This window comes from Anas platyrhynchos, chromosome 3 (assembly GCF_047663525.1).
Source record: "Anas platyrhynchos isolate ZD024472 breed Pekin duck chromosome 3, IASCAAS_PekinDuck_T2T, whole genome shotgun sequence".
Taxonomy (NCBI): domain Eukaryota; kingdom Metazoa; phylum Chordata; class Aves; order Anseriformes; family Anatidae; genus Anas; species Anas platyrhynchos.
In genome coordinates this window covers 51,992,156-52,006,584 of record NC_092589.1, presented here as the reverse complement: position 1 = coordinate 52,006,584, position 14,429 = coordinate 51,992,156, and the positions used below count along the sequence as shown (strand labels likewise).

At 32.6% G+C, this 14,429-nt stretch overlaps 1 protein-coding gene across 3 annotated transcripts in view; it reads right to left on the bottom strand.

Annotated features, from left to right (window-relative positions):
- Positions 1-14,429, bottom strand: part of ADGB (androglobin) — a 111,961-nt gene that overhangs the window by 64,017 nt on the left and 33,515 nt on the right. For all 3 annotated transcript variants that reach the window (XM_072035896.1, XM_027454322.3, XM_027454324.2), the window contains 5 exons: positions 13,793-13,884; positions 10,908-11,082; positions 10,009-10,099; positions 8,118-8,262; positions 488-518 (listed from right to left, as the gene is read on the bottom strand). In XM_072035896.1, the coding sequence (XP_071891997.1) occupies positions 488-518; positions 8,118-8,262; positions 10,009-10,099; positions 10,908-11,082; positions 13,793-13,884 (534 nt within the window). The remainder of the gene's footprint in view (positions 1-487; positions 519-8,117; positions 8,263-10,008; positions 10,100-10,907; positions 11,083-13,792; positions 13,885-14,429) is intronic.

Genomic DNA, 14,429 nt, shown 5'->3' with positions numbered 1-14,429 from the left:
AACACTGCTAAAATATTCACTTAAAAAAAAAACAAAAAAAAAAACAACTTATATTGAAAAATAACTCAGTATTTTCCATCTGCACACTCTTCAAACACTAACCTAAAACCATAGCATTTATTAAAATTGAAGTTGTCCTTTTTTATTTTCCTTTTCTTTTATTTCAGGGGGGAAAAAAAGTACAATTAAGTAGAAGTAAAAAATAGTGATCAGAACAGCTCTGTACAAAATCCAGTATATTTTACTGCAGAATAACTTTGCAGTGTGTAAAGTGTATGTTTTTCAAAAAATTCTTGTAAGTCAGGGATTTTTTAAAATACCAATCTGAAGATTTCACTCTATGCAATTACACCCATTCTTTGAAGTCTTTCTCCGTAAAACCAACACCCATAACAACATGACTGTTCATATTCTTAATGAGGGTTAGCACCAAAGCCAAATGATATGAGACTGGCAAAGTCTGAATATAAATTTCAAACATACTTACTTTCAGTGGGGGTCTCTGCATTATGCTGATCCTGCATGAAAGAAAAAAAAATATTTAAATATTTTTAAAGAAAATATTTGCTTTTTGGGCAGTCCTTCCTGAGCTGTAATAAACAAGCTAGTAAGTTATCTCTGAGGAGAAGAAAGGGAGAGGGAAGGTGAGAGGGAGACAGAGAAGTGATGTTTATCTAGAGAAGTGCATGTGAGTCTCGGATAAAAGATGTTCTGTGTGCCTACTCCTATACTATTAAAAATGTTCTCTGTTACCACTTTTCTTTGACTATAAGTTCTATTCTAAGAACTAATTAGTTCTATTCTAGACCTGATTCTATCCTATTCTAATTTTCTATTCTTGGAGAGTATATAGAGAGCTCCTTTTTCTAACAAATGTTTCTTACTGTGCAAGTGTACACAAGTGGCAATGGAGACAGCATGCATGATTGTTATCGCATCTTCAGTTTTGTATCAGCTGTACAATACAAAGTTACCTGCCGTTTTTCTTTTTCTTTTCTTCTTTCTCTTGAAAATCCCATTTTCAAGCTCAAGAAGCTGGATTAACATGAATACAATATCTATGTGCACTAAACTTAAAATCCAGTTAGCCAGCCTTTTGGAAACTCCATATTCCATTACACTATTAATGGTTTAACTGTACTAGTATTACCTTTGTAAATATTGAAGCCTGCAAACAACTTTGCAAGTTTCTTTTCTTTCCACCTAGGTCACAATTATACCTAAACTTTGCACATTGTCATTGTGCAGTAACTTCAGATCTGCCTTGACTCTTATTACAGACTTTCCTTGCCCACACAATATGCAGGAACCTGTGAATGCATCCTTCGAGGAAAGACAGGGCTTTCAACTTTAATTCCTAGCTGCAATAAAATTCTTCCTGCAGCATTTTACAGCACCTCCACAGTCCCAGAATAAGCTCTGAAATCTCACCACTGTCAAAGTTCTAGGTGCTTTATTTTCTCTGAACTAATTAAAGGAATGAGCTGAGTGAATAAACTACAGATTTAAGAGTCTCTGTCCCAAAATAGTACAAAATAATAATACCATGTACAATGTAACTGCAGTATTTTCTTTATTAAGAGAATTTGAAAGGCTTATTATTGCACAGTACAAAATCTAAAATTTAAATCTTTACTTTAAATCTGATATATATTTTTAAAGAATGTTCATGAGTAAAAGCTCAAAAGAGATCTAACATAAACAGCAATTAAGACTAAAATACATAGATTGTTGAAATTTTTAACTGTTGAACAATTTGGTAATTGAAACATTACATCTTACATGTCCTTTTTAGATGCATTTCTAGCTTTTTTTTTTTTTTTCTAGCAAATGAACTGAAGAGGAGACAATAGGATTTTGCATCTAAGGGCCTGTGTACTTTAGCTCCTCTTTCCAAATTTCTGTATGTACAACTGTACAAAACAGAAGACAAGCTGTGATCACCTGTTGAGTTGTGAATGCACTGTGACATTTGGGTCTAAAAATCTCTAATTATGCATGGACTACATATCCTCTTTAGACTGTGACTGCAGAAGTACCCGTGCATACAGCTGTCTTTTATTCTGCACGGTAGTCTTCAACCTGCATGGTCCCAGAATTGCCAAGTTTTCTGTAGTAGGAGTCGCAGGGTCAACTTCCTTTTCTGTAGTACAGACACAGTGTAGTCATAAGGTGCCTGCTTCTTTAATGGTATGGGATGTGTCCGTCTACCTAAATCTCAGTGGTACTGAGATGACTAGGATTGTTAAGGAAGTTCTCGTGCCTCAGCTATAGCATCTAAAATACTGGCATAGAAAGAGAAACTAAAGTCATTTTTCTCTTTTAATGAGCACACATTATCTGAAGGGCCAAATCTGCTCTGCCATAGTATCTGATAAAGAAGGAATTTAAAGACAGACTTGGATCCTGCTGTGAAATATGAAATGATGCACAGAGATTCAGGAAGAGTTTAGTTACTTACTGTTCATATCAATAGGAAATCTAAATGCAAAATGTGAGGCAAATTTGCCAGTTAACTTAAAAATCTAATTAGTCGTCTTTTAGGTTTTATAATTGTTCACACATAGTTGTAAAAATAATTGTAATTCATAGATTTATATCTGTCTTATTCATTTCAAAGATTAATTTGTATAGTTTAACCTCCTAACATTAGCTATGTTGTTATTTTACTCAAATGCATAAAACAAAAAATATTATAAAAGCTATCTGATATTTTTATAAAACAACTATCTTTTTTCTACTGTAGAAAAGACATTTAAAAAAACCTTTCACACCATTTTTTCTGGAAACAATCTTCTTCCAAAAATAAGTTACTTGGATATAATTGCAGATGAAACAATAAAGCTTCAAAAACATCATTTTTAAGGAAAAAAAATATATATACGTTTCTTAGTATCTTGCCCTGTGTTACATTTTTAGGTTTGATGTTGGCCTGAGAGCTATATCACTAAAGCGGTTTAAAAATAGTCACTTGGACACATTGTTTTTTGCCTGTTCCCGAGTTACTGTTTTCTTAAAATGTGTTAGTTTATTTTTAGCTGTGTTGTGGAAGGTAACAGAGATGACTTTCAAAAGAAGGCAGTGGTACAAATGTAAGAACAACTGCAAAGTTGATAGATGTGCACAGACTGAGGTACAGAAATGGCTTAAACATACTGAATTACTAATATCCAGTATTATTTTCTTCAGCCTCTGATATTGGAACTGTCCCAATCTTTATAAGCAAATAGATATTTATGGGCATGTCAGGAAGATTTGCTATACCACAGATGTCCAAACTGAGTGTTCAAGTCCCTTTTCTAATTCAGATGTATAACATCCCATGTATATTTTATTTTTCCTTAAAAAATAAGTCGTGAGTTTTCACTTTGTGCAGACTGAAATTACTTTCCAAACATTCTTAAAGAAATTTGATTTTTTTTTTTCTTTTTCTGTCTAGCCATCCTGTAACTCAACACCAATTCGCTGAGCTTAATAGACCTTAAAGAACTATGTGCTAAGAAGGATCATGATGAGGAGATGAAAAAGCTTGTTATGACATGAGTCTGGGAAATTTACAGGTAACGTGAAAAAAGCACAAACTGAACAAGCTAACTAACTAGACTGACATCAGTTGTGAAGCAAAAGATAAGTTGGAGCTTGTATACATAGGGATGACACTGAAAAATAAAGTATAAGCATCAAAGAACAAGTGTACTGTGATTAAATTACTGGAAAAGAGTGGCAATTTTAATAGTTCTGTTCTAGTAAGTAACATTGCCAGAGAACTTTATATGGAGGAAGCCATGAAAAAAAAGTCAGAGTATTCTTCTTAGGATTTCTGGGTATAGCAGTCAAGTAGGTCCATTAAATTATTTAATAGCCATTGCAAATTCTGATGTGAAATGTATTTGGACTAGGCTTTTATTGCTTTGTTAGCATTCAACATTTCCTTGAAAAGAAGGTAAAAATATTTATTTCTAATGAATTTGCAGATAACTTGTATTAAATAATTCATCTCAATAAACAATATTTAAGTAGGATTCTGAATGAGAGAGCTGCAAGAAAACACTGTTCTAGGATAACCTTTTTCTCAAAAAAGCTTGCCAAAATTACTGTTGCAGACAACTGCAATACATACTATGCAAATTATGTATGAGGGCCGTTTTTTGTTCTGTTTTGTTTTATCCCCAAAGGTAGATAAAATGAATGAAAATGAAAGAAAAAAACCTAAAATTCTGAAAACTTTCTAGAACTGGCAGGTATTTATTTCACAAATAAATTTTTGCAACTAAATAGAACAAACCAAAAACATACTTCCAAATGCATTGCAATGCATCTTGCATACATAAATACAAAAACAAGAACATAAGTATGTTCTTGTTGAATAAGAACAAAAAACAAGCCCCTTAACTGGGCCCTATTTTATGGAATTTTTAAAGAAATATTTACAAAACACATTTTCTGAATAGCAGTGTGATTCAAAATCAATTTAAATACAAAACCCAGATATTTTAAAGGATTTTTTCCTAGCAAACATCCACAAAGCCTTAAGAACTAAAAAATCAGAGGGGATGGGAAAATCAGGAAAACAAAAAAGGTGTTTGAAAAAAAATATAATTGAACATTTCTTTTATTTGGCATAAGTAACTTTGAGACATGAGAAATAATGCCACATCTTTCAAATTAATATTCTTCAAAGAAGGCATGTCTAGCTCCTAAAATTTTATCTTTCAATTTTCCCTATTCTCTGTTTCTGTGACAACAGACCCTAGGAACAAGGAATCAGTGATGTAGCTCCATATGCTTGTAGAATCACAGAATCATTCACGTTGGAAAAGACTTGTAAGATTATCTAGTCCAACCTTTAACCTAGTACTACAGTCCATTACTAAACCATGCTACTAAGTTTTAAATCTACACATTTCTTGAGCAACCAGGGTTGGTTACTCAACCACTTCCCTGGGCAGCCTGTTCCAATGCAGCACAACTCTTTTAGTAAAGAATTTCTCCTATTGGAAACCTCCCCTGGCACAAGTTGAGGCTATTTCCTTATCTTATCACTTGGTGCTTGGGAGATGAGAAAGATTCCCACCTCGCTATAGGCTCCTTTAAGGTAACCCTGCAGCATGATAAGGTCTCTCCTGAGCCTCTTTTCTTCTAGGCTAAACAACCCCAGTTACCGCAGCCACTCCTCAAAATAATTGTTTTCTAGACCCTTCACCAGCTTCATTGTCCTTCTTTGGACAGTCCAGCACCTCTTCATTGACATTGATTTAAATATGCCAATTTAAACTTGCTGAGGATCTGGCTCAGTAGCTGACATATCAGATTTCCATTAAAGCATAAAACTGCTCCATCCCAAAAGTTTTACCAGATCTACATCTCTATTAAAGCAGGTCTCTCCTGAATATCAAGCACACAGCTTAAAATAGAAACAAAGTTATTCATGATTAATATAACAATACGAAGTTCTACAAATTAGCAATTACATAGTGAGTAGAGGATATTAAAGTTTCTCTTTCAGTTTTTGCTTTTTTAAACACTAATTGATTTTAAATCAGACAAACAAGAAATGATTTAGATGTATATTGTTGTTTCAAGTTTTAAGAATATGGAAAGAAAGCTCTTCCATAATGAATTTCCCAAAGGTATTCATATAATTTCTTGATTACAATGTTTAATAGGTGAAATAAAGAAGATTGCTCTGTAAGTTAAAAACTTTATTTTCTTTTGCAGTCAGTTCAAATGCAGTGCTACCTATGTACCACAGCTATTAATAGGCACAGTATTTTTCAGCTGAGATTTAAACTGAGGCAAAGGTAAGGTTCAAATATAAGCTAATTAGCTGCTTATGACTTCTTACGTTTCATGTCTGAATCAGATTGCCCTTAGACTGTCACACTCTTTTCTTCTTCAAACCATTCTATTTTTTATTTTTTTATTATTATTATTATTTTTTACCAATGTCTCTCATGTATTTTCTTAGTTGCCCTTGACTCTCCTTGTTTGAATGCCCTACTGTGACATACCAGCTTTCCACACTCAGAATGGCTCTTAACTCCTGAACTAGAGGAGAAAGTCAGTGACATTCCAACTTCTGTGACATCCTACTTCTGTGTTCCTAGTACATAAATGTCTATTACTTTGCAATTATCTAAATCTGTATTTGTACTGCCATAGAGACAAAAGTAATCCAACCAATAATTATTATACTACTTACAGCACCTTTTTACCCTGCTGCTTTTGTAATGATTTTTGTAAGCTGCAATTATTAAAAAGACTTCTAAAAGGCTATGAAGTACTAATTAAGCTATTATTTGTTTCTAAAACACACACAAAATGCAAAATAGACAAAAATATATTCTACTGCAAAGATTTCTCTTTCACTGCAACATTGTCTTATTTTTAAATAATAAATACCAAATAAATATATCCACACACAGATACAGTTTCTAGACACAATATAGATATACAGCAGTTTAAAACACTGAGTTTCAGATCTGAAATATAAAAATGGCATTATACTGTACTCTGAAGAGTAAACATGTATATAGGTAATCCAAAAAGTACACAGAAAAAAAAATCCCTTTACTTGAAAATTTACAAAATAAATTATTACTTCCCTTGTCCATGAAGATACTTAACACTATCCTCAACAGAAGTTCTGTGGTCTTCAAACACATTTTGTAACAAACCCTACGTCAACGAAATACCACAAATATTATCCCCATATGTATTTATCAGTTTGTCCCAGAAAGGTACTGCAGAAATTTTGAAATTGGATCATCTTTACTGCAAGATTGTAAAGATCAGCGCTTTGATGCTGTTTTTCCTTTATGCAGCACTATGGATAAATATATTTTATAGAGTCTCTTAAATTATTTTCTATACTGTAATCATATTGAAAGTAAAAAAAAAAAAAAAAAAAAAAAAACAAACAAAAGAAACAAGTGAAAAAAACTATAGAAGAGGCACTCATTCTTTACTTGTGACAGAAAATGAATGTGAAGGGGAGAACTGTAGCAAACATTTAGAAGTTGGGCATGCTTCTTCCCCATCTTCCCCCAGATATAATTTGTTTATTAAGTTGGATTCAGATTTTGAGAAAGGCATTTTTTAGGCTGGCTTCTCCCTCAGTTTTCAGAAAGTCAAAGAGAAAAATGCTCTCAGATGCTCTTATGAGTGGTGTTTGCTGCACTAAGTATGAAATTGAAGAGATAATGGCACTGACACTTTGGATTCTTTTGTAGGTGTTGTGCTAGTAAAATGACATCCGTGGAACTCTGTTTGTTCAATCACTTGAATGTTTCTGTCTCTGTTTCTCCATGCTGCAAATAATTTTCCTGTACATAATATTTTGCATGAAATAGTATAGTTTCCAGAAAGTCTCTGTTTGTAAATCTCCTTTCTCCATTCAAAACATAAGGTTTAAACACTACAAATAATGTTGTTTTAGACCCATATCTAAAAACAGACTTTAGTTGTTTATATAAAGAACAAGGTACGATCCCTTTTTTTTTTTTTTTAAATGACAATAACAACAAACAGTGGTTAGATCTGAATTCATCCTAGTAACATTTTACTGACCTGGGGTAAGATTAACCTTATTTATCATGGAAAACTACAGTGGCAACATGTACCTAGTAATTTCTAGTGATCACCATTTCCTTTTGTGGAGGCATTTCCTTGGCCAGCTTGGCAAACTGTGCTCAGTGTGCTATCCCTAGTGAATCTGTTTGAAGAAATTTGGAGGCAACCTGAGAAAGCACTGAGAAATCCTCATTTGTGTGAATTTATCGTGTTAGCAATATTACTTTGATAATCTAAAGAAAGAAAAAATCAAACAACAACAGAAAATAAAAGCATAAATATTAGTTTAAAATGGAAAATATTAGTAAAGGTTTCCCATACATCAATGTAGCTATAAAGTGGAATGAACAGGGAATTTGCTTAAATATTGTGGGAAGTGGCAGATAGCTTACTAAGCTAAAAACAAACAAACAAACAAAAAAAACTATATGTTATAAAATGTATATTTAAGAATCAAGGATTTTCTATTTCATCTTTCACTATCCTTTGCAATATAAAATTAGGTCAAATTAAAAAAAATATATATATATAAAGAAAATTTTTACCTGAGAATAATCTTCTGCATTTGAGTGTCTCTCACTTTGATTCATATCCACATTACTGTCATTTACATTACCAGCATTTTCAGTGACAGTATAGAGCTGGGTCAGTAAATTAAATCCTTTTTTGATGGTAGACTGTGGGAAGCAGCTAAATAATAAAAGAAAACTCAGACACTTTAATACATATATTTGCTCTTGGTCTTTGTAACTACTATTTTCAACAGAATTTAAACAGAATTCTGTCAATATAATTTGCACCTCCTTTATTTTGACAACAGAGCAGCACAAAAAGTACATACACATATATTCCTTATCATTAGTGGCTTGGGACCACACATATATCTATGCTTGGCTAATTAACTAACCTTAAAATATAAAACCCAAGCCAGCTAAGGAAAACTAGATGGTAATACCAGAAATGAATAAATTTCTATGGCCCATAGACAGGGAAAAAAAAAAAAAAATATATATATATATATATATACACACACACACACACATATATATATTTGTGTGTGTCAGAATAGTTTTTCTTTTTTTTTTTTTTTTTCTCCTCAGAAATCAGTCTCCAAATGTACCAGACAGATAAAACATGTGATAACTAAGTAAACCTTTGTAAGGCCAACTCTTGCCGTGGTAGATGGAAGCTCTGCCTCTAACTTCAGTGAAGGCAGAAGAATGAAATATAGAAATATAAACAATTCTTTCCTTGTCAAGTAAACTAGCAGAATGAGATCAAAACAATGCTGCAAACATGACAATTAGATGTGAGTAATTGTGTTACGGCAGCAACAACAACAACAAAAAAGAGAAAAATGTAAGTATGTGTTACCTAACTCTTTTCTTAAGGACTGATATAATGAAACATCAAAATCTTTAGCAGTAACGTGTCACAATTATCTTTCCCTTGAGATCTTCAAAAGTTTTATTAGAATAAAAGCAAGAGATTAAAAACAATTTCAGCCCCAGTTGTTTATCTAAGTCCTTCACCTTATTTAGGCAGCTATATTACTTTAACAAAATGTTAATTCTTGCTATATATTCTTCTTTTCTACCTGTTAATTAAATCACAGAAGATGAAATTAGCCAATTCTCATGGAAACTTAGAATATTACATAAACCATTCTTGACAAAACAGGGTAGTTTGACCATGAAGGAATCTATTGAATATGAAAATAAATATATAAAATAACATACAAACATGTTTGTAATGTAATGTATGTTAACACAAAAATAAATAAATTAAAAATAACGTCTTAATTCTTATTCTCTCATTCTTTCAATAATGTATTTATGCATATTGCTTTAAGCATTTTTGTGTGTTTCTACTCCTACAATTTGAAAACAAGTAATTTACCATATTTTAATCAGGAAAAAGCAACTAAATCAGCAAAACAACGATTTTCCCTGAGTATTCCAAAATAATCCAAGGACATTTTTTTCATGTGCAAATGCTGTTCTTCCAAAAATATCTTACTGGCTTATTATCAACCCAAACAATACATGTTACATATAGATAGGTTCCAAACAATATACAAATTGGACTCAGGCTCAAGAGAAGAAATATCAAAACAGTATGTGTATGTCTCTGTGCGTTATTAGAAGTTTTAGGACCAGTTGCGGGAAAGGTTTCAGATTTTTTCTTTTTTTTTTTGAGTTTATTAACATTTTGTAAGTAGTTTGTCTATTGTAATGCTGATATTGATCCTAAACGTTCACTGATTGCCAAATTATTATGTGACATCAATAGAGTGCTTTGATCCTGATGTGCTTTAGACTACATGAACTGATTTTTTTTTTTCCTGTGACCCAAATAAGAATAAGCCATTGTGTTTTTACAGTGAAAAAGACTAAAAAAATGGATGTTGCTGCTGAAACTATACTGCATACTTACACGTCTTTTGGTATTGTGATAGGGTTCAATTTGTAGTTCAAAAATAGGCTAGCAATCTCGATATATTGTTCAGGTTTCTTTATCACAGGCTCTGGAAAAAATAAATATATATTCATAAGAAATATTTAATACTTAATTGACAGATGATTTCCACAGGGGATTACTCACCCCTAAATAATTATACAAAGACTTCAGGAAATAATCTCCGAACACCATGACATGCACTTGAATAAAACAGAACAACTGGGGTGGCTTTAGGTGGTGTATCATGAGCAAATTAAATGCATAACTCTCTGACTCTCAGCTTCCAAGATATTAAAGGTGTGTTTAACCTATATGTAAAGTTAACAAAATAGCTCAGAACAGTGGCAGAATATTTTGCCTTCGATGATCTTTTTCCTATGTCGGCATATTTTGCTAGCTTGAATATGAAAGCTTTACAGGCATGCTATCTCACGTTGTATACTTAATTTCATTATGCAGTCTAGACTAGGCCCAGAATAAGTTTACTGTTAAAACTGTGAATAATTGCAGAAGGGCTAGTCACATACTTTAAATATTCAACAGGTGTTTAGAAGCTTTCATGGCTCTGCCTCAGAGCTTCTGCACTACTCTAATAATACTCCCTCTGAATTTTCTCCAGTACAGTACAACTTTTTAGCAACAGATTAAGACATTTCTCAAAGCATTTAAGAAATAATAGAGTAATAGAGCTAAAGCAAAGTATTACAGAAATTAAAAAAAAAAAAAAGAAAAAGAGAGAGAGAGAAAAGAGAAAAAGTAATACATAACACAGTTCTATTGAAATTATGCTAATAGATGATAAGTATGTGCTTGAGAACATTTATAATGATTAAAATGTAATTACAAATTTATTTCAGAGGTTTGTGTAGACAAACCTGTAGAGTCAGATATCACAACATTTTTCTTTTTCTGACGGAAACGTTTCCAGCGAGGAACTGGTGGTGACTGTGGTGGTGCTACCAGAGGGCAGGACCTCGTTCTAGTAACCAGGACAGGATGGCTATATATTTGTGAAAGCCCATATTGCCTCAGATTCTCTGAAGAACCAGCCTATGAAACATGGAAAGACAATCTCACTGGGCACAGCTCTCCTTTCTCATTGCCCCTCTCTATCAAAAAACAAACAAACAAAAGCAGTATGTGCACAGAAGCATCTAATGACTTAGATAACAAAAGAAGCAAGAACAGTTCACCTGACAACATTATCCAAAAGCATTCTATATAGGATCAATATAAAAAAGCAAAATTGAATACTTAGAAGTGTCTACCTATATTTTAAATTTCAGAAAAAATTGATCACTTCTTTGAATATATTTGTACAATCATATTCTTTGGGTGTCATAAAAAGCGTAAGTGAACCAAAGTGTCCAAGTAAGGAAACAACACTGACAACATTTTGCTTCAAATAAACATATTTAAAAGTACTTTTTTTTATTTATTGAAAAATAATTTGTGCTGAATTTATAAATTAGTAGAATTCTGAAAGTAACTGGTGTTTTAGATACCTTCTGATGATGAATATAATGTAATATCTTCATAATGTAATATCACTTTGAACAACATAATTAAAGTTAAGCTTCATAATGTAATATCACTTTGAATAACATAATTAAAGTTAAGCTTTTTACGTTATGGCTAATTAGACAACACACTGAAGACACAACAGTTGATTCATATATACCAAAGCCCTTAGTAAAGGACTTAAGAGCAATTTTAGTTGTGGACATTGAGTGGTGCTCTTCCCATTAAAACAATACTGGTCTCATATGAAAGTCTGTTATATTTTCTCTGTTGAATGTTCTGTTTCAAGATTTGTACATCCTTACTTTGTTTTGAAAAATACACCTTCTTTTCACTGCTAGATAAATCACCTATAACATACTTCTTTAACTCATTCATGAGCTCAGATTCTGATTGTACCTGTTCATCATCAGATGGTCCCAAGGTGGCATAATTGCAAGCAGTGCAGAAGAGACTGTGGTTGTGATTGTCAGAGTTATTTAAAGGGAGAGGATCAAATTAAATGCTTTAAGGTACATAAGCGATATATTGTCCTCCGATGATCTCTGAATTTATAAAGATATTTTACAGGAGCGGTGACAGGGTACACACACATTCTAATAACTTAAAAATGCAAGCTAAACCATCTGAGATTGGATGGATATTGAAGAGGGCCAGTTCGGTGCTGTAAAGGAGAATTCATCAGCTGCTGAGCAGGAAGCATAGTTGCATAACAGAAACTACTGATTTTTTTTTTCATCTTGTTTGAACAAACTTAAGACAATTACATTTACTACATAAATCCAAGGACATACACACTTGAAAACACAGCCAAAATGGAAACAGAAAAAAAATCTGGAGGATAATTCTGGCACAACTAAAATCAATGACAAACCTTCTACTGAGTTTCGGAAGCAACCCTTATCCAAAACAATTATTCCATTCTCCAAATTATAATTACTTCCATTGATGTAGTGCCTACCAGACCCCCAAAGAAAGCTTGAAAATGGGCTTCTTCTTCTTTCTTTTTTTAAAAAAAAAACAAACAAAACAAAACAAACAAATAAACAAACTAAGGCCCACAAGAAATCCACTACACTTCAATATTTAATTTCTGTCAGCTTCCATTTTCCTGTCGGTCTTTACTTTTTTAGACATATAGATTCACCTGTCTCATCCTATGTGATCTGTCATGCCTCTTTTTCTGTAATCTCTAACAGACTGTGGCCAAGTCCAAGACTCAAGGCCTTAGGTGGCAGGAAGGATGTAGCCCCTGTGTCACTGTGTTCAATTTGGTTTTGGATGACTAATATTACTTACTACTAGCAAAGAGACAGCATTGACTGAGACCTTGAATTAAAATAAAATCACAGAGAACAACCTAATCTTCAAAATAACACAAAATGAGCTGCACTGAAAAGGGGAAGGGGAAGGAGGGGGAAAGGAGGAGGAAAAGGAGGAGGAGAAGGAGCAGAAATTCCGAGTATTAAAACATAAGACATGCAAACTATTATTTTATTTTTTTTTTGAAATTTCTTGTCTTCCTTCTGTGAAGCTTGCTGGTTTTCTGAGAAAGAAGATTACATTTTAATGTTCTACTTATGTAAAATGTGATTAGAATGTGATTAGATTAGATTATTAGCTAAAATAAAGTTAGCTAATAATTATCTCAAGAAAGCCCACTTTGGTATTTAAAATAATTTTCTGCAGATTATGAGTAGCTAAGTGGAAATTTAAGAATTGCTTTTACTTCAGCTTCTTGAAGTGCTAAACTTTCTCCAGCTGCTTCCACCACTTTCATCACCAATGATAAAAATGAATATAAACATGCTATTTCATACAGAACATCATAACAGAAAATGTATGAGATAATTATTTATAGCCTGAAAAAGAAAAAAAAAAAAACAAACAAAATACTAAAATTCACGTTGTTCAAGTAACCCTTAAAATAATTATTCTTTCCATTCAGAAATGTCTCATCATGATTCATTTTCTCATCCATGCCTTGTTACTCAGACTTCAGCACTTGAAATCCAGAGGAAAGTGAAGTAAAACTAAAAATTGAGTGTGGTTATGGTAGGATAAAGCATGTCCACAATCTAGGCATGAAAACCAATTTAACTGATAATAATTACCTGGTGATTGTTTTCCTACACTATAATTATTTATTATTATTATTTACAATGTAGTTGTTACAAAAATAAACATTCAGATGATACAATATATAATGCATTGTTTTCCTGAGAGTACAGAATCTTACCATTTGATCTAACAAAAACACATCCGCTTCAAACTGTAATGGAATAAAGTCAGCATATACTGCCATATCTGGCTGGGTTCGTACAGAAGAACCTAGGTAGAAAACATTAACAGGTCTTGGAACAGGGTAAGCCATAAATAAACATTGTAGTTCCTTCCCCTAAGTTTCTCTGCCTTGTTTCCATTATTTTTTTTCTTTGTCTGACTCTTATTCCATTCAAAACAAGAGCTTATTGTAACGTATTCAGAAAAGAAGCCATGGATGTAAAAAATACATTGTTTTAGTCCCTGTGTATTTAGATCATCATCTACTATTACATATTTTACTGTTTTCACACAAATGAATAACAATAGCTACAACATAGAAATGCAGAAGTAGCTCTTGCACTTGTTCTTTTATTTTTCGTCAAATTTTAAAAATACTAGATACTAGCATGAAAGTCCTAGTACACATCTGGACAGCTGAAGTGAAAGCATACTGATTGGCAAGTAGTAGGTAAAGACTTCTCAAAAGTGAAAGCAAAAAATGGTTTTGCTGGCAAAACAATGAAAAGTCAGAGTTCTCACTACTTCTACCAATGGGTATAAAGACTGAAATAAGTAGTTTGAGAAACAATGGTCAAAAAACAGGGTTGCTG